We start from the raw sequence: 25,137 nt of genomic DNA, 5'->3' as shown, positions 1-25,137 counted from the left end.
TGCTGATATGCTTGATTAGCTACACCATTTCTAAACAGATGACACTTTTTAAAATGTCACACCATACTGCCCACAAGAGTAAATGCCAAAATAAAAACATTCTGACCTCGCCAAAATCCATGGCAAAGGTCCTAATCACTTCAGCAAAGGCAGTTTTAAACTTGAAACTTTCTTATTCCATCAAATTGACCAGACCCCACTGCAATTACTTTAATGGAAAAAATAATATTAGAAACAATAAAGAGCATGATGTTTCATGATAAAAACATACTTATAAAGTGGAAAGTGAGAACTGGAAAAGAGCAGTACTCCAAAAGTTAGAAAAACTTTCTAGTAGATTACTTTCAATCACAAGCTGTCCCAGAAGTGGTTATAAATTCACAGCTCCATGACTTCACCCCCCTGGGGAAAGGGTGGAAGAGAAGTCACTACTCTGGTGACGCTGAGCTGGGCTGAAATCAGACAGAAGTGCTTTCCTCAACTGTCTTTAGTGTTAAAACAAAACAAAGCAAAACAGAAACTAATCTCTTCAAGAGTTTTAAAATGCTTATATATGGACAAGATACATAACTTTTCCATTGGAAAAATCTATTGATACTGCGCAATCTCTTAACTTAGGCTGACAGAAGGGTAAAAATGGGAATGACTGACATTTCAGTAGAGCCCAAGGGTACATTATAGTATGTAAAAGTGCTCCCATGCCTGAGAGTAGTTGCAGAATACGCTCAAGAAAGAAACTTAACTCCATAAGCTAGTATTGCACTGCTCAGTCAACAGGCAAGAAATCTACCAAACTGAAGGACTTCTTTGGTTCTAGAGAGGAGAAAAAGGAAAAAAAGAAGAAGGATAATATCATCTCCTTTAAAATAGGCCATTGTCAGAAAAGAATTCAAAGACAGAAATTTAAACCCTCTTTGACTTTGACTGAAACAGAGTGGCAAAAGAGAAGTTATGTACAGAACTTGTGAGTCCAAGTCCCCTTTTCCTTGATTACAAGTGAGCTCTAACACCGCATGACACCTCAGAAATAACTTTTTTCTGAAGTATTTTGCACGTGCACCAGATATTTCGAAAAAAGTAAAAGCTTTGAGCCATTTTTGAGTCAAGGTTAGGGCAACAATTAAATATGTAAGAATTCTATTTAGCTAGCCAGGAATAGTAAGTTTGCATTCAGGCTTTATAATCTCATTTATGTTGACCCACATATATTTGTATAAATATCACAAAAAACCCAAATCTTATTGATGTGGATGAAAATATTTATAGAAAACTACATAAATAGTGCATTGAAGAACTCTGGAAGGAGAAAGCCCAGATTACAAGTCATGTCTAAGTTAGACATACATTTTAAGCAGATAAGCCACAGTAATATTAAAAGATTTTTGTGACCTGTTTCTGCTTCCTGACAGTCATGATAAGCCAGTCCTACTCATTCTTCTTTTAAAATGAGCATTAAAGAATTGACAGGCTTACATTTTAGAGATGGAAACAAAAGCCCAGGAGTTCAAAATACAAATTCAGATATTGAATTAAATATAGACTAAGGTACATATGCCTTTATTGTAAAAAACTAATACATGCTCCTGTAAACATCATCTCTTTGTATCAAAATTACAGAGAGCATAACACTACCAAAACAAATACCATACTTCCATTGTAAATTTATCACCATCTTATAAGGTGATGCAGAATAAGATGAACTGTAGGGAAAGATATGCCTTTGAATACATGCCTCAAAATAAAGCAAAGTATCCATATAGAGATGCATGTGCTTCATATTTTAACATACCTTAAAAAGGTTTATTATATAGTTTTCTTATGCGAAGTACAACATGATGAATTTTAAGGTCAAAAAAATGTCTACCTCGGCTATAAAAAGTAGTGATTCATTTGTACTTATGCATAAACTTGAAAATTTTACATGAGCCTTATTTTGTCTTTGTGAAAGATCAGATTCTGTAGCGTTACCATTGCAATATGGTCCCTTTCTAAACATAATAAATGTGATTGACTATCCATCCATAACTTCTGTCATAACAAAGATATTTTGAGGTACACATAGTGGAAAAGATAGATGATCAATTCCTAGTAATGTCAATAACAACAACAATTCTCAGTAAGATCTGCTCCACATGAATCTTAGAATCATAGAATCATAAAATAGTTAGGGTTGGAAAGGACCTTAAGATCATCAAGTTCCAGCCCCCCTGCCATGGCCAGGGACACCTGCCAGTAAGCCATGTCACCCAAGGGTCTGTGAACCCAGCCTTGCCCACCACCAAGGGACGGAGCATTCACAACTTCTTTGGGCAACCCATTCCAGTACCTCACCACCCTCACAGTAAAGAATTTCTTCCTTATATCCAATCTAAACTTGCTCTGTTTAAATTTGAACCCGTTACCCCTTGTCCTGTCACTACAGTCCCTAATGAAGAGTCCCTCACCAGCATCCTTATAGGCCCCCTTCAGATACTGGAAGGCTGCGATGAGGTCTCCACGCAGCCTTCTCTTCTCCAGGCTGAACAGCCCCAACTTTCTCAGCCTGTCTTCATATGAAAGGTGCTCCAGTCCCCTCATTATCCTCGTGGCCCTCATCTCGACTTGTTCCAACAGCTCAATGTCCTTCTTATGTTGAGGACACCAGAACTGCACACAATACTCCAAGTGAGGTCTGACAAGAGCAGAGTAGAGGGGCAGGATCACCTCCTTTGACCTGCTGGTCACGCTCCTTTTGATGCAGCCCAGGATACAGTTGGTTTTCTGGGCTGCAAGCACACACTGCTGGCTCATGTTCATTTTCTCATCAACCAATTTTGGACACCAGTAAAGAAAAGTTGACTATGTAAAAGGAAAGTGAGAACATACAAGGGGATCTGCATGAGTGGAAACCAGCAACCATCAGTGTAAGAAAGAGAACTTCACTGAACACCTTCAAGGTGGAGAGATAATGATCATACTTTGCAAAGAGAAGCTGCTGACTGAAGCTATGTGTGGAAGGAAACATGGCATTCCTCAGTTGAAGGACTTGGTAATCTTTGCTTGAGGCATTCTTTCATATTTAAGAAGTCAAAGTAACCAATGATGATTCACTGCAGTTAGTGTTTTACTTCTGGAGATCAAACTCAGTCTTTAAGGCAGCATTCCAAAGGAGCCTCTGGGCCCATAACTTGTGAGGTTGGTTATCCTGGGGAGTGACAAATGTTGCTTGATCAAAAGTATTAAATACTTGAGTCTTTCATGTGAACTCTGACTCACAGCCCCCACTCTTCTTTTCTCAGATCTCTGCCTCTTCTACCCCAGAACCTCCTAATTTCACCTATCCCCAGACCATCCCCATGCCCATCACACTCATTCCTTCCAACTCCTGTTCCCATCCTTCTGATGGTCAGTAAAACTGCATTGGTGCTACGGACTTCACGCTGCCATCCTGATGTGTGCCTTGGCACTCCACACCAATCTATCATGATCAAGCACCACCTTCCATGCTAATCCTCTCCAGAATTTCTTGAGCTGAGAGATATTTCAAAAATCCAGACAGACTACAGGTTCTGTAGCTCATCTTGCAGACACAAGGGCACATGAGGGGCAGACTGTGTTAGTGCTAACAAAAGAGGGAGACACATGCAAGATGCTGAATAAAGCTATGATGCAAGAAGTGCTTAAAGTGGATGGAGTATCATTTGTACAGCCAATGGAAAGAGAGATCAAAACTTTCAGGAAAGTCCCTGAGGAAACAGTAAGGAGAGAAGAAAAAACATAAGTAAAAGAGCTTTAGCCTACAGGGGAGTATCTATATTAGATATTTAACCTCCTAAGCAGCTATAGCGTAGGTAGTTACAGGTTTATTGCTATTATTATTACACAAATAAAGATTTTTCAGCTACAGGGCTGGGGCCAAACATGAGTTCTAGAGAATGACACACACAGTCACTTGACCACAAAAGGTCCTGAAGTTTACCATAGGTAAACTTTCATAGAAAGCAATGCTTGGAATACAACATACTAATTATAAAATATTATACTGAGGATATTTTTTAAATTAAATTCACTTAATAAAGACTTAGTGATACATCTCCAGTAAGTTCTAATCTCAATTCATTATTAGTTGAGATCTTTTAAATAAATGCCAAACCACCGTGTTTTCAATTATTACTTTAAAAATATACAATTGCCTTATTAAAACTAAATTAACTACAGATTTAATAAATCTTAATTCAAATCACTGTAATGATTTTTGTTGCCAGACAGATGAAATAAAACTTTTTCATCAAAGCACAAAGGCCAAAATTACAAATAAATAAATAAACAAATCCAAATTAAACAGAAATTTAGAACAATTTGAAGGAAGAAAAGATAATGAAAGAGAGAAGGAAAATATAAAAGCCCATAAAATATTGACAGGTAGACCTCAATTTCTGGCCATTCAACTTAACTTTCAAAATCCCAAATGTTATATTAAGTTTGTTTTAAAGAGGTAATGCCATATTGGAAGGAAACAAACACAAAAATAATGAAAACTATTTCTAAAAAGTCAGAAAAAATATCTAAAGCAAACAGTGCTGTCCCTGTGGTAATTTAACCCCTTAGCAGACCATTACAATTGCATTAACTACAATAGCCTCAGACAGTCATATGCTCAGCTGTACTACATTAGAAATAGTCAAGCCATGATATATTAATTATGCCTTGCTATTTTGTAACAAAGTTTAAAAAAAAAAATAAGAACTTCCTTAATGCAGTGAATTTTATACAGGTACTTAATAAATGCACAATTTATTTAAAAGCTTCTCTTTATCTTGATTTTACTGAAAGCACATGGAAGGGGAAACTACACTTTTAGCAATGTCAAGCCCTCCTGTGAAGAAAAAAGGTGAACCTAAACAAATGGAGTAGCCAATGAAAGCTGAAGGGAGCTGTAATTTCTCAACACTGAGTGCTTCCTCCCCCTAAAATTGTAGAAGTTACTTTGGATACAGACTAAGTTGAAAGGTTCAAGATAGGCTTGATCCATTAATCAGACCAACGTTAAACCAACCACCCAGGTGACAGATTTCATCTTACTCTTTAATTCAGTTTTGTTTTTTTTTCTCATGAGATTATTTCTTTTTGGAGCAGTTCAGTTCAAAGTCAGTAATTATTAAAATTTCTTGGAAAACTAACAAAGTGTAGCTTTTCTCTTGGGTATTCTTCTACAGAAGAGACTCAACACTTTCCAATTTCATGTCCAAATGTACTACATTCTCATACTGCAGTGCTAGAGATGAAATATACCTCCAGCAGGAAACTCTACATCGATTTCTAGAGACAAGCAGTCTCAAATTACATGATTCACTGTTACTAGAAAAACAGCCTAGAAAACCTTAGCAAATTCAAGACACACACATACAGCTTACATGTAGAAAAGAAAGCTAGTCTTGAAATTCAAAATTTCCATCATTTTAGAGTTGCTGCACTTGGCTGTTGCATTTATTGTGTTACATTTGGCACTAAACATGTTTGGATTTTAAAATCATGTCAACATTTTCCACAAAGATGTGTTCTATCACTTGTCTAACAAAAATGGGCAGGCATTCCAGTAATAAAATATTAAGCAGCTTTTGTGCCTATGAAGATATTAATAAGGCAGAAGTAATTTTAACTTATGTAATTCAAGCTCTATAACTCCCAGAAGGATTTTTAAACTGCCAGAATTTTTCTTATTTTTAGCTAAGACAGTATTATCTGACCAATGGAGTCTGTAACTAAGCATACCTAAAAATATCTAACATCAAGTAGGAAGAAACCTATTCTACTTCTTGAGAATGTTTATTTTAACTCAACTTCAATCCACACTCAAAATGTCTGTGTGTCCACAATGCAATGTATGTGCCATGCAAGATTACCAAACCAAATCAAAAAAAAGATGTGATTTATAAATACACCAGTTGGCAGTTACACTAAAATAAAAATATACGATACAAAAATCATTGGAGGAGAACCAAAACTGGTCAGTAAATGCAACTGCATCATTATTCTCACAGGGGGAAACTGTCAAAGGCATGAGGGTGAGTTAAGTATCCGGTGCTCAACACGTGCCAACATGGGTTGGATACAATTCACATTTATGCTTTTCAAAACTAATCCTGTAATTCAGGGAAAAGGACACTTTCAGCAAGTGGTAAAAATGAAAAAAGTTATATTGAATTCACCATCCACCTTCTGCAAATAATCTTTTGGTTTTGTTTGTTTGTTTGTTTTAAAAAGTAAAGAAAGACTTGCCAGTACAGACTACTTTTCCTATTTCATAAGCACAGTAATACAGATAAATTAATCTATTTCCCAAAGTTGTAACTATATTCAGAAACATTTTTACATGGGCAAGTTTTTACAGCACGGTTTTGAAAGGCTTAAAGTGGACAAGTTGCTGAATTCATAAACATGTTATGAAAATGAAGGCCAAAATCCTAAACTAATTTACAGAAAGGATACATAAACCATATACTGGTCTCATTTAATTTTTCATCAAAACCTAGCCACCTGGTATAGATTAGGCAGCACTTGGCAATATTACATAGCAGCTGGGAACGCAACCTGAATACCATATCTATGGAGCCTGCACAGGGAATGGGGAAAGAGAGGCAGGATGTCATTCCATGGGCTGGGACAGGTCCAAGCATGGCTATGAGTCCTCATCATCCAGCTCAGATTGCCGTGGACTGACCTCACACAGGTCTGAAGACCATATGTGATGTGAAAGCCAGCACCCACTTTCTCACAATGTAGTGAGACGAGCCCAGTGACATGTCACAATACTGAGGGGGACAATGTCATTCATGGAACAGACACTTGATTATTCCAGGAAGCAAAGTAAAGCTATTTCTCACTTCAGGTTCCTAGGTTTAGTGACCTAATTCTGGTTAGACTATCACACACACACATATACAAAAAAAACCCCATAAATATGAATTAGAGGTAATAACGATTAATAATCCATATGGGTAATACTGCATATATGAGCATATGGAAAACTCGATATGAATCAGCACAACCGCCAGACAGCAATGAAATAATGTGCAGAGATACCAGAGCACTCGTTGATTTTAACAGTTGTGCTTCTAGGCACAAACATGCAAACAGGGAATCTTGTTGCACATTAGCAGGTTGTAAATTTCCAAATAAAATGCAGTACTAAAAGTGAAAGGTTGTTTGTTTTGTTTTAATAGTACATCTGTTTTATTAAAATAGCAACACTTACATATTAAAGTATGTCTGGTGCGAGGTTTCTGGTCACATGAAATTTGTGTGGGAACACAAAGCATGACAAGAAGCCCACCCATATATTAGTGTATGTACTGGCTAGTACCTACATGAGGCACTGTTCAATTAATGCTTAATCCTTTTTTTTTCATATAGTGGGAATCTGTTTGTTAAAATTAGGAGTATCTGCTTAGATCATCATTCTTTCCTCAACTTCCCTTCTAACTAAAGCAATAAAACCAATAAGAATAACCACAACAATAAAAACTAGGCTAATGCATCATCTATTTAATCTGCTGAATGTTACATATCTTGGAATGAGTTGGGATGTTCTTTAGCAAAGAAGTTTTATAATGATCTTGAGACATCTGTGAAAATATCACTATGTTCCACAACATATCATTTTAAAAACTGAGCATGAGTTATGGCCTTCCTACAACAGTGAATATAAGGGTTCAAAAAAAAACCAACTCACTTGAACATCTGTTCATATCTGGCGTTCGGAGTCCGTAGTACCCCGATGGGCAGGAATGCAAGCATTCACCATACTGTCTCATTCCTTCTCTTCGCAGGAAGAAGAATAACTTGTGTTGGCATCTGATGCACCCATTATCCTTTGAACAAGATAAACAACCTTTGCAAATTGGATTTGGTCCATAGCTAGCTGCAAAATAAGAAGATAAATTGCACTTTGAGATCATTTGGAAATTATTTTGGCTAGAGGTCCTTTTCTCTCTAAAGTGTTACTTATCTACCACATGGTTACAAATAGTTTTGAGAGGAAGTTTCTGAAAGTGCACTTCATTCTCATACATCTGCACTGGCAAGCGAATAAAGAGAAATGCAATCTCTACATTTTTTTATTGTACATAGGGCAATTTAATGAATTTAGACACGTTGAAAATAAAAGTACCAGCAAGCAGAGACCAAGCTATATAAATTTCACCAGTATAACTTAAGTAAAACCCAGGTGCTGAATTCTAGTTTGAAGCTGGGAACATAAGCACACAGCAACAAAATATATGAACAAGAGCACACTGATACATGCACCTGGAATTATATGTTCATGGAAATCCGGCAACCACACTACTGTAGTTTCTGACTTGTGAAGAAAGCAATATTAAGAGTAGAGAATTCTCTGCAGAACAGGTACAGCACTAGCAATGCTGTCCCATAGCTCTCAGGGTCCAGTCCTAGAACAACTCTCACAACTTTTTCTTGATCTTTCTAATGAGAACATAAAGACAATTATTTCCAAGAAAAGAGTAACAGTTTTAACTTCCAGGAGCCTTTTTCTATATGTTTTTACCAGAATGGGCTGAAAACAATAAGCACAGACATTACTGAAGGAGATTGCCATTTTAGGTCACCAGTTGCTGTGACTTAAATTCTATTCTCAAGTTCTGGTTTTCTTTCCCCACTTTTGTTCTTTTTTAATTACTCGGCTGATAACTACAACACAAACCTCAGCTGCATTACTTTTGCCCTTATGAGCTTTTATTATCCTGCCTTTCCAGAGTTACCAAACACTGCCTTGTCCCCATAGGCTGTCAACTGCTCAAGCACTGAGTCAGCACAGCAGGTTAGTAGAGGGAGGATGGCTCATGACATTCCTGAAAACAGCATAACTTAACAGGTCTGGTTTAAATATTAAATTGGCTACAGGACTTCACAAAAATTTGCCAGTTCAAACTCTGTTTACTGGAAACAAAACAAAAAATACCATGCAACAGAAGGAAAGTGTCTTTGGGGTCTCAAGAGCTTTTTAACAGAGCAGCTGGCCAAAAGAACAAGGACTATGTCTAATGGTTATATTTTTAAAAACTTAGAAGTATTCACACCCTAACATAGTACCCTGGTACTTTTATCTTGTATGGATGGATAATTGAGGTTGTTCAATGGAAGACTTCGCCAGCAGAGCCAGGAAAAGAAAAAGCCCACCACTCTCTGGAACTGGTAGCTGATAAGCTTTACTCTCACCTTCACACATCTGCACACCACATTCCCACTCCCTCTCTGTTCCCGTCCCCCACACATGCCTCACCAACTTCAGCCTAACAGCATTCAACTCTGATCTTGTACAAAATAATCCTAGTGGGTGGCACACAGGACAAAAAATGCAAGCAGTCAGTATGAAACAGCTCAGCCAGTGGGACACTTTGAGTACTGGAGTCCTCTGGCACCAGGCTCACACAGTGAGAACTGCTTGATGGGAATTGCATCGTTAGCCTCCAGGGTATATGTACGATTCTTTGCCTCTCTGGTAACCCTTATGTAACAAGGCTTCCTATCAGACCAACTGCCTTATACTCCTAAACCAGTTCCCATCTCCTGTTGCCCACAAGACTTCATATATAACTTTTTCCTCCACTTCATGTTGCTACTATTCTCATTCACAATCCACATCTTCAAAGACATATAAGATGAGAAACAAACAAATGATGAGCTAGGCCTGGATACATCCCTCATCTCACTGTCAGCAGGGAATTGCCTATCTGTAACCACATCAAATAATGTGACTATTTACTCCAAAACAATTGTTGCTTAACACATGGTGGGCAATCCTGTAGTCTTCTGAATCCCTTTTTAGTCTCCTTGGATCTCACTCTTAGTAAATCTGTACCTCCAGCTTGTTCAAGATTTCTCAGAGAAGCCTGTACTATACAAAAGAAATAAATAGAACAAAGCAGTGAAGATGCAAGATGCCTAATTTTATTTGTCACTCAACACTTTTCTTTGGAGTTTCTATCAACTGAAGTCAGATCTTATATACAGCATGTGCACGATTATGACTCTAGGGCCAGGCCAACCACTGAACAGAATGGTTACAGCTAAAGGCTATATATATACATGAATATATATATACACAGATATAACTAAAAGCTATACAACAGCAGGCCTGCTGGCAACAGACAAGGTACCAGGGTACACCTGTCTCAAAGGGATAAAAAGATCTTTGCACAGGACTTAGCAGGGCTCACTGAAAGAGCTTTAAATTGGATTTGAAGGGGGAAAAGGATAAAACCAGGCTCACTAGAGATAAGTATGGAGGCAGCACACCAATGTTTATGGGATGGTGTGCTAGCCGAGGTCCTTCAGTGTACCACCATCTCAATGGAGGTAAGGGATGGAGACCCATGAGGCAGCAGAGAAGCAAGACTTAATGATGTGTTAGAAATCACAAAAGTGCCTGAGAATGATCACATAGCAATTATGACTTCTCCCCCCAAAACAGTGGCAGAGTCGATAGCCCAACTGAAGTGCATCCACACCAATGCACGCAGTGTGGTAAGCAAACAGGAAAAGCTGGAAGCCACTGTGCCCCAGGAAAATCATTACATAGTTGCCATCATGGAAACATGGTGAGATGACTCAAACAACTGGAGTGCTGTGATGGATAGCTATAAACTCTTCAGAAGGGATAGGCAAGGACAGAGAGGCAGTCGTGGAGCCCTGTATGTTAAGGAGTGTTTTGATAGTCTAGAGCTTGATGATGACAATAGGGTTGAGTGTTTCTGGGTAAGAATCAGGGGAAGGCCAACAAGGCAGATATCATGGTGAGAGTCTGTTATAGAACACCCAACCAGGATGAAGAGGCAGACAAAATATTCTGTAAGCAGCTGGGAGAGGTCTCTCAATCACTAGCCCTTGTTCTCATGGGGGACTTCAACTTACCAGATGTGTGCTGGAAATACAATACAGTAGAGGTGAAACAAACTAGGAGGTTCCTGGAGCGTGTGGAAGATAACTCACAGCTGGTGAGTGAGCCAACTCTGGAAGGCAACCCACTGGACTTGTTGTTTACGAATAGAGAAGGATTTGTGGGTAATGTGATGTCTAGAGGCCATCTTGACCATGGCAATCACAAAATGATAGACTTTTCAACTCTTGGAGAAGTAAAGAGGGGGGCCAGCAGAACTGCTACTTTGGATTTTCAGAGGGCAGTTTCTGGCCTGTTCAGAAGTCTGGTTAACAGAGTCCCCTGGGAGGCACTCCTGATGGGCAAAAGGGTCCAGGAAGGCTGAACATTTTTCAAGAAGTAAATCTTAAAGGTGGAAGAGCAGGTTGTCCTCATGTGCCAAAAAAGAAGCCAGCAGGGAAGACAACCAACTCGCCAGGTCCTGAACTTGGGTCGCAACAACCCCATGCAATGCTGCAGTCCTGGGGAAGAATGTCTGGAAAGCTGCTCAGTGGAAAAGGACCTGGGGGTGTTGCAGACGAATTTAATTACACTGATTTCTCTGAGCTTCATCCATAACTTTGTCCTAGCATACTCTCACATGAAAAGGAGCTAACAGCATAAAACGATCCTCCATTATCCCCATTATCCTGTGTTATCCTTTTTTTGGAGATGGATGGCACATATTTCACAGCTTAGGGTCAACAAAAGATATATGAAGGAGCTGAATAATAGAGTAATTTTGTAAGTTGTATACATTTATTCCAAAATTTTCACGTGTGTGGAGGTTCCCCAAACCGTGACATCTACACTCTCTTCTTTATCTCCTGACCAGCCTTAAAAAACTATTTGTATTTTCTATGCTTGCTTTTTTTTCCCCTCTTACAGAAATAGTGGGAGATTCAGTTCATCAGAACTTTAACTCACTTATTGACTTTGAATAATAGAGTTCAACATGGTCACACAGTTAATGGTCACATAATGATGACTTTCCTTGTTGCTCTCCTAGTTGATTAAGTTATAACAAAAAACTAAAAATGCATCAGATATTTTTAAATCACACTAAGGAAAAAAAAACACTAGAGAATTATACAATGATAAGGGTGTAAGGGGAAATAATATGATTTATATGATGCAATGCAGCCAGTGGACTTTATGAAATAATCTGAAAACTTCCCATTGTGCTGCTTAAGCATGACATTGAAAAATTTCCAAGTATTTTGCATACAGTAAGTTACTGTGAAGTATATCACAGAATTGGTAGTATTCCACATTGTTCTTGCCTATATTCTTTTCAGACGTTCATGGGAAGCATACTGACTTCTGTGACAGTTCAACATGACTCAATGCAGGGAAAATCATGGTATGATCTACTACTACATTACTTGGATACTGAACAAATGCTTTAACAAATCAAGTATCACAGCACTAGTTTCAGTGTCACATCAGCAAGCCATCTTGAAGATACCAATTTAACTTTCTCTCTTTGCCCCTACATACACAGGCTATCATTAAATCCTACTGAATCCCCCCTGCCCCAAACCCATCTTGGTTTCTTAACATAGCAAACACAATGCATTCTTATCACATAGAGTTTCTTCAATTCTCATATAATTCCTCTTTGAAGGAGGAAGCCAGTGCCTGTTTTCAACATAAACACCTATACACTTCCTTTAAAATTTCTTCATAACTTTCTTTTTCTTTCTGTATTAGACTGTAAGAAAAAATAAAAAACTCACAAAACATGGTCAATCACATTCCAAGTATCCAGCTGCAACACATGCAATGTAGAACATCACACCGCTCATCCCTCTTTCAACCCTGCCTGTAACACCCTCCTCCCTCAACTCTATGTGCCAGGCAGAGAGGTTTCCTCCAACAAAATCCCTCATGGAAACTCACTCCTTCCACAGAGCCTACAAATGCTAACCAGCATCAGAGCGCTGCTGTCGTCACATCATAAAACTGAAAATGCACACATGCTCCAAGTCAGCACCATCCTCTGGGTCTCACAGTACATGACTGCCCTGGCTGTCTGTTAAGATTGTAAGGTCTTTGCAGAAGGATTAATGCTTTGCACAGCCACGTAAATATGTGCACGGGTGCGAACACGACACAAACGCACACCTTTATACAGACAACACATTTTTCTATTCCTTCTGACTGCTGCTTCTACAACTAAATATCTGGAGTATAAAGAAAAACCATTTACAGGCTAGATTTGCTATGGTGCTTTTCTATTTTAGGTCTAGGATTAAAGCTGCCAAGTTTGAAAAGGTTACTTGAGAACACAGACTAGTACCCAAACACTGAATGAACTCTAAGGGTGTTCAAAGTTTCATGGTTTGGAACTGTACCAAGTAAAATCAAATGTCAGCTAATTACTTTAACTCTTGTCTGGATCAAATGTATTTAAGCTATATTGCTGAAGCATTTTTAACTGAATTGTTATGACTCTTTGAAATCACAAGAGAATCAATAGTACAAAATTAGTCTAGCCTGTTCCCCACAAGAATACAAGTTGTTCTCTAAGCAAGAGATCTAATAGTACTTGATTTTCTGTGATCTTACTGTCTTGCAGCCCATATCACAACAACTGCTACTAATTTGTGTCTTTCTTGTATACCCACTTTTTAGGTGTCACAAACATCTTTTCAACCTGGTGCTTCAGTTCACCACAAGAATCTGGTATTTTTATACTTTCATAAAATCCTGACTGAAATGGACAAATGAATCCAAAACCAATTAGAGAAAGAGGAGGGCATGGCAGAGAAACAAGCAATAGAAAACATCGTTATCTAAACATAATTTCTTAAGAGGGACAGGCTAATGTGCTCTTTAGGTGCCCAATATCCGTCATTGCCTGGTCTCTGTGTCACTTTGGCAATCTTTGGTCTTTCAAACTCTCTGAAGTCAGAAGCTGGGTTTACTGATACAATGGCCAGCTTAATGGCACACTTGCCCTAACTGGAATTGCAGCTACATAAATGCTGGTACTTGGATTTTAGTTCATATCTATCAGTAATGCCTCTAAGACGTTCATCACTGTAAACATTAGGTGTGCAGACAGGACTCAGAGGAGGGAAGCATCTAAAAGACTACTGCAAGCTGCACTTTTTGTAGAAAGAATTCACTTAGTATTATAAATACATCCCACGCATCTCAATAAAACCAAATAAAATATGCTTGGCATATATCTTCAGGGTACCAAAGAATGGAAAAAAGAATACAACCTTACAGGTACACCAATATTACACAGTGCACCAATGTATTAACACTGTAAGACTGCAAGGTCATTAGAGTTAAAAACCATCTGACAGGCTATGAACAGATGCTGGCCAAAAAAAAAACCTATTTGTCATTAGAGCTGTGTAAAAGCAAAAAAAAAGTAAGTTTTGGACAGAAAACTTCTATAACAACAAAAAAAGAAGGGGGATGGACTTATTAGCTTGACTCTAGTCATTGTCTTCAAGAGAATTAAGAGAATCAAGGTCAAAGGGCATCCTCATGAACAATTAGCCCAATGTCCTATATAAAGAAGCCACAGAACTTGCATTTTACTAAAACATATAATTTAAGACACCATTCAATCTTGATTTTTAAACTGTCAGTGGTAGGAAACCACCATAACTTTTGTTAAGATATCACAGGGCTAATCACTCTCACTGTTGAAAATCTGTTGTGGAATTTTGAACTTCAAATAGCAACCACGGGACCTTTTTCTATCTTTGCCTGCCAAATTGTTAACAGTTTTTCAATGTTTTTTTTTTCTCCAACGCAGACACTGATCAGGTCAAGCCTTAGACTTCTCATGGGTAAGATAAACAGAGCAAGATTCCAGAATGTCTCACCACAAGGCAAAGTATCCAGTCCTTTGATTGATCCCTTACCATTTTATGAATAGGCTTATGGGCACCAAAATAACTGCTCGGCAGGGGAAAAGCTATTGTATCAGTGCCAAAGACAGAAGTGATACAACTTCTCTACTTTTCCTAGATACTACTCTCAAAAACATTCATGTGTTATAGAAGTTTTTTTTTTTTACCACAAAGACACCATTTCCCAAGTACCATGCTGGTCTGGATATGAAGCCATCATTTTTTGGAGTTACACAGATAACTCAGTGCTATCTTTATCAAGATGTTGGGCCTTAACCACTCAGAATTAATTTTCTCTGAAGTTCCCCACAAGTCAGAAAATCCACATGTTTCCCACCATTCTTCTGGAGACAGACTAAGTGTAGAGTGGCATTTCACTTCAATTAATTTGGTATAAATCTCACTAAATTTATGCTCGTAAATTACTGATTTTGCCTACCTATTATGAAACCATTTCTTCACTTCCTTTAGAAGTTTTAATTGCATTCTCAATATCATAATTTTATGCTTAAACTACTCCCATTTTTCAGCTCATTTCATTCTGTCACTATAGATATATGTCCTTCTGATTATTCTAATCTAGGCCTCAGAAGATTTATCTTCATTCCATCTATATTCAAAAGATGGTGAACTTTTTTGACTTTTATTCCACTCCTAAATCAAAACATTCCACTTTTCGTACGTGGGTATCCCATTGAATACTTTCAGAATTTTCTGTACTGTTTTACCCACTACCATGGTAGGGAGAATCACTGTGAAAATCAGGTAGATGTTATTCTCCTCCAGCACCATGGCAAGTCTCAAGAAATCACCTACATGTTGAGATATTTTGCAATATTTAGTAAGTACATGTATTATCAGCACTGCATACTGACTACCAAATTCAGAAGCCTATTTTATCAGGAAAATGGCATGCATGTTGGTTTCAGGATGCCTTGGTTGCTTAGTTATTTTGAGAACATTACTGACTTTCTTTTCAGCTGGGCTGAACTTCCAGAGAGGAAGTTCAAAGATCTCAGGCACCCTTCTTCATCCAACTGTCTGGAGCTTTTAAAGGCATCTCTCAGTTACTTTCTGGATACCTGCTATCAACTGGAAACATTTAACTCCCATTGTCCTCTTCTGTCTGCTGTTCACAGCCTACCAGTCCTTACTTGACCTCAACTCCACTCAGTGCTGCTTCCTCCTGATGTGAAACTTCCTCCACATTTTCCCTCTTTTCAGTTCCTTGGGGGACACTTTCTCTGTCCCTGAAAATGGAGCAGCACTGCTTTTTCAGTCTGGTTGCTCTTTTCACCAGTGACAATAGTCGTCCTTTCAGTTCAGAAACCCAGTACTGTCAACAATTTGCATGTTATGCTCAAGAAGCGTTTTCTGACTACCAGATGGAAAAAGAAAATATGGAACATTTGTTGCAGATTACAAACACCACTCCAGCACCTGCCATCCTAAAACTCAAGTACAGAAATAGACACAGAGAGGGAAGTGTCCTACTCCCTTCTCAAATATCCTAGGAAATGTTAGCTTTTACTGCTGTTCATAGATTCACCAGTCTTACACTGGATCTTCCTGCTTCCACTGACAGAATAATTTAACACCAACACTTGAAACAAGGGAGAAAAGGTCCAAACATCACAAGCAGAGACAAACAAAAAGTTAAAATAAAATATACTATTAAAAAATCCTCTTCCCTCTTGCTCATGCATATGGGTCAGCTACATAGCCTGTTCATAAAAAAAAACCCAACAAATCTAATCAAGTCTTATCAACCAACAGATTCACAGGTCATCTACCTTGAAGCCTAGCTCCCAAAAAAACATTTTTACATTTGTTGTTCACAAGTCTTGGATACAAAATGCACATTCATATGCACATTGCTAATCCCACTACTGAGCTATTATTTATAAGCCAATTCATTTCAGCCACAGTAAGAAATCACATTACACCAACAAATGGACCAGCCATTTCCTTTAATCCATTCAAAAGTTGATTCGTAAAAGAGGCTGCTTCAGTTGTTATCACACTGAAAAGAGTCCCTCCAAGGTGACCTCTGTTTCATCTGCGTATGAAATGCTAGAATGATTCTCTTTTAAGAACACTTTATTCTAGCAGCACCAAAACATGGCCAATACATCGCTGTACTGTTTGCACAGCTGTGGGCAGTTTTGTCTACTCCAAATCTCAAAATTCTTTATCTTTTCTGGCATCTTCAGTCTCTGTAAAATTATCCATGATGTAAGCTTTCAAGAAACTTGCATCAGGTAGCTTTATTATTTAGGGTACATTATATGCCCCCGGGAATTTGATTAAATGATGGTAGTTTCATATACAGCAAACTCAAGAAACTCCAAACACAAAACCCAGGAGGATTTTTGACACGTATTAGTTTTGAAAAATAAACTGTCTTCCAATTTTTCTTATTTAGATGTTATATTAATTAGACTTTCATCTTTCTGCAGGTCTGTAGAGTAAAATGTAGAAAACCCCCAAAGCCGCTACTTAAAAAAAGAAAACAATCATATCTGAGATTCTGGGCTGTTCCGCAAACTCCAGCAATTCAGACATGAAGGCAAACACCACAAGTCAGTATCTTTGGCAAGAGCACATTGATTATATCTGATGAAAACTGCATAAATCAGTTGATGGGACAGAGACCAGACGCCCAGTCTGCTCTATCCCTAGGACCAAACCCAATGTCCATTTCTCTCTGGCCTGCTTTTCATGCAGAGGAGGGGCTCTTTTGCCTTAGTGGCACAGCAGGCTGGTTTCAAAGAAGGGACATCTACAGCTCTCTCCACCAGGCCATCTCTCTGTGACCAGTCACAGTTCTCCAGCAGACACTCAAGTCCAAAACAGTATGAGCTCTCTGCAGCCTCTGCGTCTGCACAGAGCCAACTTTAAACCATCTACAGCAGGAACAGGGAACTTTACAATTTCCTGACACACCAATTGCTGTGTCCTCCCAAACATGCTATTGAAAAATCACTCTTCAGCTAAGGTTTTATCTCTTCTTCACTTATATCTCCTTTATCTCATCCATATATGAGACACCAGAGTGCCTTCTAGAATTTGTATGTAGGAAGAAGTAAGCAGAAAAGACAGCTCATGACAACCTTCACATTTCCCAGCGCATTTCAGGTGGGAAGTTTATTTGCCTTCCATTAAAAATAAATTCCACTGGAAAGCATGAGCAGATGCTCAAACAGAGCCTGGTAGTTCCAGAAATATTCGTGGCACTTACAGATATTCACTACCTGAGACCAACTCTTTATATATGGTGTTAATGCGGAAACTGCAAAGAGAAACAAAAATTAAAGAAGAAACACTCCTTGACTTTCCTCATAACACCATACTGGTGGAGAGGCCTGGCCAGTGGAGTCTACAAGGCAGTGTACTTCCACCTCTCAAGTGATTAAAAGTCTCTTAACCACCAGTCTCAGACCTCTGTTTCATGCTATAGTCTCCCAGAAGTGCACAGGCTGTCGCAGCCTATTTCTTAATTACAAAACAGCACAGAAATAGACAGAAATGCATCTTCCCCATGTACATACTCTGTGTGCCACTGTCTGATAGCACATACAACAGCAAACTTTATCCAGCATATTGCTGCTGCAAATCAACATCTGGGACACAAATCCTATTGGAACAAAGGCCCAGGTTTTAAACAAATTCATTTTTTTCCAAGCCTTTTAATATCTAGACTATTTCAGCTGGCTGCTGTAAGATTCTTCTCTAGCATGCAGGTGAATAAACAGAGATTTAACTTTTTCCCTTTTGATGGTGTGTTTACTTTGTCTTCTATTGTAAGTTACAAGTTTTCCAAGCATTGAAAACTGCAGGGATCCAACATACTGGATTTTCAAACCAAAACACAGTTCCAAACCCAGATCCACCCAAACCACTGAAGACAAAACGTTATTGGAAGCACTAAAGCTAAAGAGATGAAGATCCAGGACACTCTATTTAAGACACAAAGTACAATGACATACAAGAAGACTTTATGCATGTTGCATGATATTTCACGTTGCTTTTTCATACTTTTAATAAACAATTTCTAAAAAGGTAAAAAAGATTGAGGAACAGAGAAAAAGCGGTTAGAGAAGGAGCTCAAGTATGTCTTTTCAGTTCCTGGAAGACTAAATTCAATACATGATAAAGTAATAAGTATCAAATCTGGACTCTGAAGCTAGATAATCGATACAGCAATTCCAACAGAAATAAAGGCAAAGACGATATAGTTATTTTCATTGATATATTAGGCACCACTAAACTAATGGCTACACACTTAACTATTGGTTACTATCACGTTTTATAGTATAACAGGAGCTGGTATGCAAAGGAAATTACAAACAAATAAATATTTGACTGTGATTGTAAATCTGTAACAGTGTGAAGAACATGCCTTATTTCTCCAGTTTATAAAGCAGTGAACACACTGGTTTGGTGTTTCATAAATACCAAACTTCTGACAATACAGAACAGCATTAAAATGGATTATTCTGCCTGTAAAGAAAAAAAAAAAAATCTTAAATTGAAAGGTAGAGAAAGTCCTACCGCATAAGAATGAGGAAATGCAAGGTTTTAGACAATTGAGAAGAGTCTGGAAGATGTAATTGCCTCAAATACAAGGAGCTGAGTAGGAAACTTTAAAAATGCATGTAAGGTTATATCACAGTGCCATGTTTTGCACAAGAAATGTTGTACAAGTCTGTCATTAAGCAAAAGCTAGTTCTGAACAAAGCTTCAGTGGGGGTCTGTACAAGCAGATCTGCCATATGTCCAAGCCTGACAGAGCAACCTGAGTTTCAGGTTAGGCATTAGGTTAAGAATGAAGCTTAGACCACACAGAAATAAAACCGCTCCCCACAGCCTTGCAGAGGAGTAGGCTGGTATCAGGTACATGCAACAAGCCTGTAGAGAAGCTCATTTGGGTAGTGTGTAGACACAGCTCAGCATTCCTTCAGCTACAGCAGCTGACAGAATAGTGAATGATTATGTTTGCGCTAGAATACTAGTAGCACTTACAAGGTCCCAGATGGGGTACTTGGGATGAATCTATTTTAGTGCTATTGAATCACTAGGCAGAGAGAAGATAATGTTTTCTCCTTGCCCAGAAGGAAAAAGTCAAAGCAAGATGGACAGTGCGGTTACTCCAACAGCTACCCATTTTCAGTAAGCCCAAGAATCCAAGTGATACCACAAGACTCCTGAACAAGTAAAGGAATACACAGCCATTTCAGGCTCTGAGTAACTTGGTCTGGCCTTACACCTGACTCTTCTTTGAGCAGCATCTCGTGCTTGGGAGGTCTCTTGCAGACTGACTTACCCTGTGGTCCTATGACCTGCATCTGAAGTAGTACTTCCTGCTTGAAGGAAGCAGCAGCTTAAGCTACATACATGATGTGCAATGCACTTCTGATGGAGGAGGCACAGGTAACAAAGCACACAGGAATACAGAAAGTTTTCTGGATGTCCAGATATATCCCTTTTCACAGGAGATCCCATGGAGGGAGGCAACGAGTATCAATGAATGAAATGGAAACAATGCATTTTGGAAACGTGCTGTTATTGCAGATAAGGGATCCTAAAGGATAAATTTACAGCTGGAAGTATCCTTTCCCACACAAAGTGAGCTCTCTTAAGAGAAAATAGCTCACCAGAGGAAAAGACCTATAGGAAGCAATGCAGCTCAACTCAAATGAGATAATTCAGGAAAGCACAAGATGACATCCACCGCTTGCCTAAACCCCATGGAAGTGCTCTCCAGTGATACTCTTGATTTGAAAAGAGTAGAGATGCTCCACAAGGACAGGTGAATTTGGATATGGATACCCACTTTGCTTTATCAAGACTGAGAAAAGGCTGTATGTCCAAACACTGAAAATACAACCCATGCCCCTCATTCTGGGAGGTGAGACTCTGATAAGCTGTGACAGGGGTAGTATTCTCCATCAGACAGACAACTACCCTTCAGTGTCACACACACAGAAGCATAGAAACTCCATGGCCTATAAACCTCACTCACAACACTAAAATGTTAGTACTGGTGTACCTCCAGCCTTCCAAAGACACCAGGATAAATTCTTCCTTAGCCATCAGCTATCATTAAAGAAAAATGGCATCCCGGAAACTTTGACACTGAAAAAATACAATATATGTCAGATATTAGCATTTAAAGAACATTACCTAAAGTTTCTTTAATAAAGTAGGGTCTTTCTGTATTTATAAAGGGCACCACCTTAGTGGGTTTATTATGGCACAATTCAAAGTTAGATTAAATTTTAAGACAAAAAACAGATAACTGCTGATCAAAAATTAGCAGTTGACAATGTACCTGTGGGTTTTAGACTGGCTTTATTTCCACCATACAAGCGGCACACAGCATGAACCAGAAATGTGATTATTTGAAACTTCGCAAGCTCCAGATTTGCCACGTTTACATTACTTGTTGTCGTGGTTTAAACCAAGTCCCCCTACTCCCGGAGAGTTAGGAAGGAGAATCCAAAGAATGTAGCCCCCACGGATTGAGATAAGAACGGTTTAATTGCTAAGGCATAACACAAAACCCCTACTGCCATTTACTACTACAAATAATAATGATACAGCAAACAGCAAGTGAAAAGAATACAACACCCCACCAGCCACCGACCCATAACTCACTCCACCCTGCCCGGCCGAGCACCATGTGCTCCCTCCTCCATTTTTCTCCACAGCTCTACCCCTCCAGCCTTCTCTTTCCCAGTATGCATCCTGGGCATCACGTGCTATGGTATGGAATACCTCATTGACTAGCCTGAGTCAGGTGCCCTGTCTCTGCTTCCTCCCAGACTCCCCCTGGCTGGAAAAAAAAAACCTTGAACAAAAACACCCTCAAAACATGCTCAAACCATGACATTATCCACCCCTTATTCCATACCATTCACGTCATGCCCAGATCCCACATTTTCAATACACCATCACTCTTAAGTCCACCCCTCGATCATGAGACATCTACATGTTGCATCTCTGGACTGATAGCCTGAAGTATCTGGGCCCACCAAAATCATTCACCGTCCCCTTCAGCAGTTCTACAGCTTGCTGCTGGGGACTCCATACAGCTGCCTTCCACCTCCAATGCTTCCAAAGCACTGGAGGGGTCCAGTGGATCAGATACCCGGCTATACTGTCCCACATGCCCTGCCACTCATGACTGTCCAGACTTGGGGACAGTCTCCTGGTGCTCCTATATCCTTGTCTAACCCTAGACAAGACCCAAACCTGACTCTGCTTAACTTTTGGGATCAGACAAAATGGCCGTGGGTAGAACACACTCTGTGTGTGTGCCACCATGCCGATCACCATTACAATCAGCAGGCAGGTCCCAAGGGCACCCAAAAGCCATTCAAAACCATCAGAACTCTCAGATGCTGCTGCTGCACTTGTCACTGGGGCTGATGTAGCTGCCGTGCTTGCCAGTTCTCCCACTATCAGCTTCTCTTCTCCCGAGTCTGGATCCTCCTCCTCTGCCTTGCTGGGAAGTGCCACGTGGTCTCCTGCATCCTGCTGGGGCTTGGCGGGTGACTCCCGGGGAATATTCTCGGCCGCTGCGGGGTTCGGAACGGCGGCAGGACTCGGTTCCTCCTCTGCCTTGCTGGGAAGTGCTGCGTAGTCTCCTGCATCCTGCTGGGAGTCGGCGGGCGACTTCCGGGGGACACTCTCGGCCGTCGGAGGGTCGGGAACGGCCGCAGGACTCACCCTCCCGGCTGCCTGATCCCCCTGCTCAGCTACCGCCCTGCTCCGCTCCTCCCCTGCCTGCTCCCGCTGCTCTGCCACAGCCGTTTGGCTCCCCGTGCCGCTCTCCCTGGCAGCCTCAGCTGCCGGCAGCTCCCGGGGCCGCTCCTTCCTGGCTTCATGCAGCTCCACACAGACGACGACGAGGATAAGGACAAGGACGGCGAAGAGCAGCGGGACGGCCTGGTACAAGTCCAAGTCCACGGCCACGTCCATCCCCCCCTGCTGCTGGAGCCCCACCGTATTACAAGCCTCCGACACAAACACAAACACATCCAATCCATACACCAAGTACCCGGTAAAATCCCGAAACAGCGAGATCCAGAGAAAAACCTCTAAGAGCCAATAAATCAGCATTGTGACAAGAGACCATAAATCCGCTCAGATCTGTTCTTTTCTCAATCCCTCGGGCCCCACGTTGGGCGCCAAAAATGTCGTGGTTTAAACCAAGTCCCCCTACTCCCGGAGAGTTAGGAAGGAGAATCCAAAGAATGTAGCCCCCACGGATTGAGATAAGAACGGTTTAATTGCTAAGGCATAACACAAAACCCCTACTGCCATTTACTACTACAAATAATAATGATACAGCAAACAGCAAGTGAAAAGAATACAACACCCCACCAGCCACCGACCCATAACTCACTCCACCCTGCCCGGCCGAGCACCATGTGCTCCCTCCTCCATTTTTCTCCACAGCTCTACCCCTCCAGCCTTCTCTTTCCCAGTATGCATCCTGGGCATCACGTGCTATGGTATGGAATACCTCATTGACTAGCCTGAGTCAGGTGCCCTGTCTCTGCTTCCTCCCAGACTCCCCCTGGCTGGAAAAAAAAAACCTTGAACAAAAACACCCTCAAAACATGCTCAAACCATGACACTTGTTAGTGTAATTGACTGGAAAGAGAAATCAGATGTTGGAAAGAGCTAAAATTTGTAATTGTTTAAGGATATTCTGTTGGATGAAGAAAACCATCATTCCAACTAAAAGCAAAAATAAATTAAAAAATATGAAAGTGGTATTAAAGCAGAGCTTCAAAGAATGGAAAACCAAAACGGAAATAGCAAACTATGACAGTTAGGAAAAAAAAATGAGATAATAGACAGATAACCTAAAGGGAAAACAAAACAAAAACCAAATAAAACAACACACACAGAAAAAAAACCTCCCTAAACCTTCAAATCTCAAAACTCAACAGTGAATGGAGACCAGAATAATAAACCCTATTTCTAACACTTAAAATAATAGAAAGCAAAAGAGCTCATCAGTTACATCTTGTGCTTGGATGTCTCCACCCAATGTGGTAACAGTTCTAATCAAAACTTTGCCATCCATACAAGAGGAAGCTACACAAGACCATTTGCCAAAGAGGATAAGGATTAAGCAGCTACCACTCCCAGCCAATTGCTAAATGCATTAACTTAATGTTTCCCTCTAGAACATTTTTTTTATTTTTAATAAATGCTTGAAGATTGAAGAAATCCAACAGCTTTAACAAAGTGTTTCATCATGGAGAATTAGAGACTAAATATACACACGTATCTATGTAACAGACTAAGCAAGGGTTTAGATCAAAATTAACTGTTATTCACTATGAGCATGGAAGAAAACTGTTGGTGAGTTATACCTAAATTTCATCAACTCATTTGTCTTATTACATGCCATTTTGATTTTAAAGCCCAGATCATGGACTAATCTCTAAATGTACACTGTATTCAGAAAGAACCAATGCTTACCAAAAAAGCCGCAAAGAATACACAAAATCTTTCCTGGCACAATCTCCAGATGACAAAACCCGAAGAGGTAAAAAGTCATCAGTAGAAACCATTACTGGCATAGGGTCACCTCAAGTCTTGACTAACCATTTACAACCTAAGAAATGTAGTTGAACAAAGGTAAAAAACAAGTACCCAGGAAAAGAGAAGGAGGGAGGAGGTCAACCTTGCTGATGATGACTGGAAACTGAAGTTAGGCTTGAACCTAGGTTTACCAGGTTTACCAGGTTAGGTTTACCAGGATATGTCCACCCTGTAATCAGATATTGGAATATCCTATCTATAAGATGGAAATGGGGACAGAAGGGAATGTGAAGAGGTTTGGACAGGCTGGAAGCCCTTGCTAGGGAGCTTATCCCTCTCTTCCGAAGTTATATGCTTTAATGGCATTTGTGGTATAAAGTATTTGGCTGTTGTCCCTGGAGGTGTCATGCAAGAACTTCAGAATACATGACTCGTGTCTGCCACAGTTTGGGTCATCAGTGTGCTTTTACATCAGGAATCCAAACCATCAGCTAAAGACTGAGCTTTGCTCTACAACCTGGAGCAATCTTGAAGCTGCATTTCCTTCAAATTAACCTCAACTGGAAAACATGCTCCAAAAGTATACCTAACATTCTTCAGGAAGTAGTACGCACCCATTTCACAGGACCAAATTAGAGCTAGCCCAAATTAAAACCCTGAAATACGTAAAGCACGGGCATGAGGTCCCCCAGTACTAGTTGTTTAGTTCTACAACTGCACCTCCCTGGACCTTATTTCCTGCTGTTGTAGACATAGCCAGTGAGTCTCTCCTGATCC

At 39.8% G+C, this 25,137-nt stretch overlaps 1 protein-coding gene across 2 annotated transcripts in view; it reads right to left on the bottom strand.

Moving 5' to 3' along the window:
* Positions 1-25,137, bottom strand: part of RSPO2 (R-spondin 2) — a 106,811-nt gene that overhangs the window by 39,188 nt on the left and 42,486 nt on the right. For both annotated transcript variants that reach the window (XM_005150921.3, XM_005150922.3), the window contains exon 2: positions 7,712-7,900. In XM_005150921.3, coding sequence (XP_005150978.1) covers positions 7,712-7,900 — 189 coding nt within the window. The remainder of the gene's footprint in view (positions 1-7,711; positions 7,901-25,137) is intronic.

Source organism: Melopsittacus undulatus, chromosome 1, assembly GCF_012275295.1.
Source record: "Melopsittacus undulatus isolate bMelUnd1 chromosome 1, bMelUnd1.mat.Z, whole genome shotgun sequence".
In the NCBI taxonomy this organism is placed as follows: Eukaryota; Metazoa; Chordata; class Aves; order Psittaciformes; family Psittaculidae; genus Melopsittacus; species Melopsittacus undulatus.
Note: the sequence above shows the minus strand (reverse complement) of the source record. Positions and strands in the feature narration are given on the sequence as shown.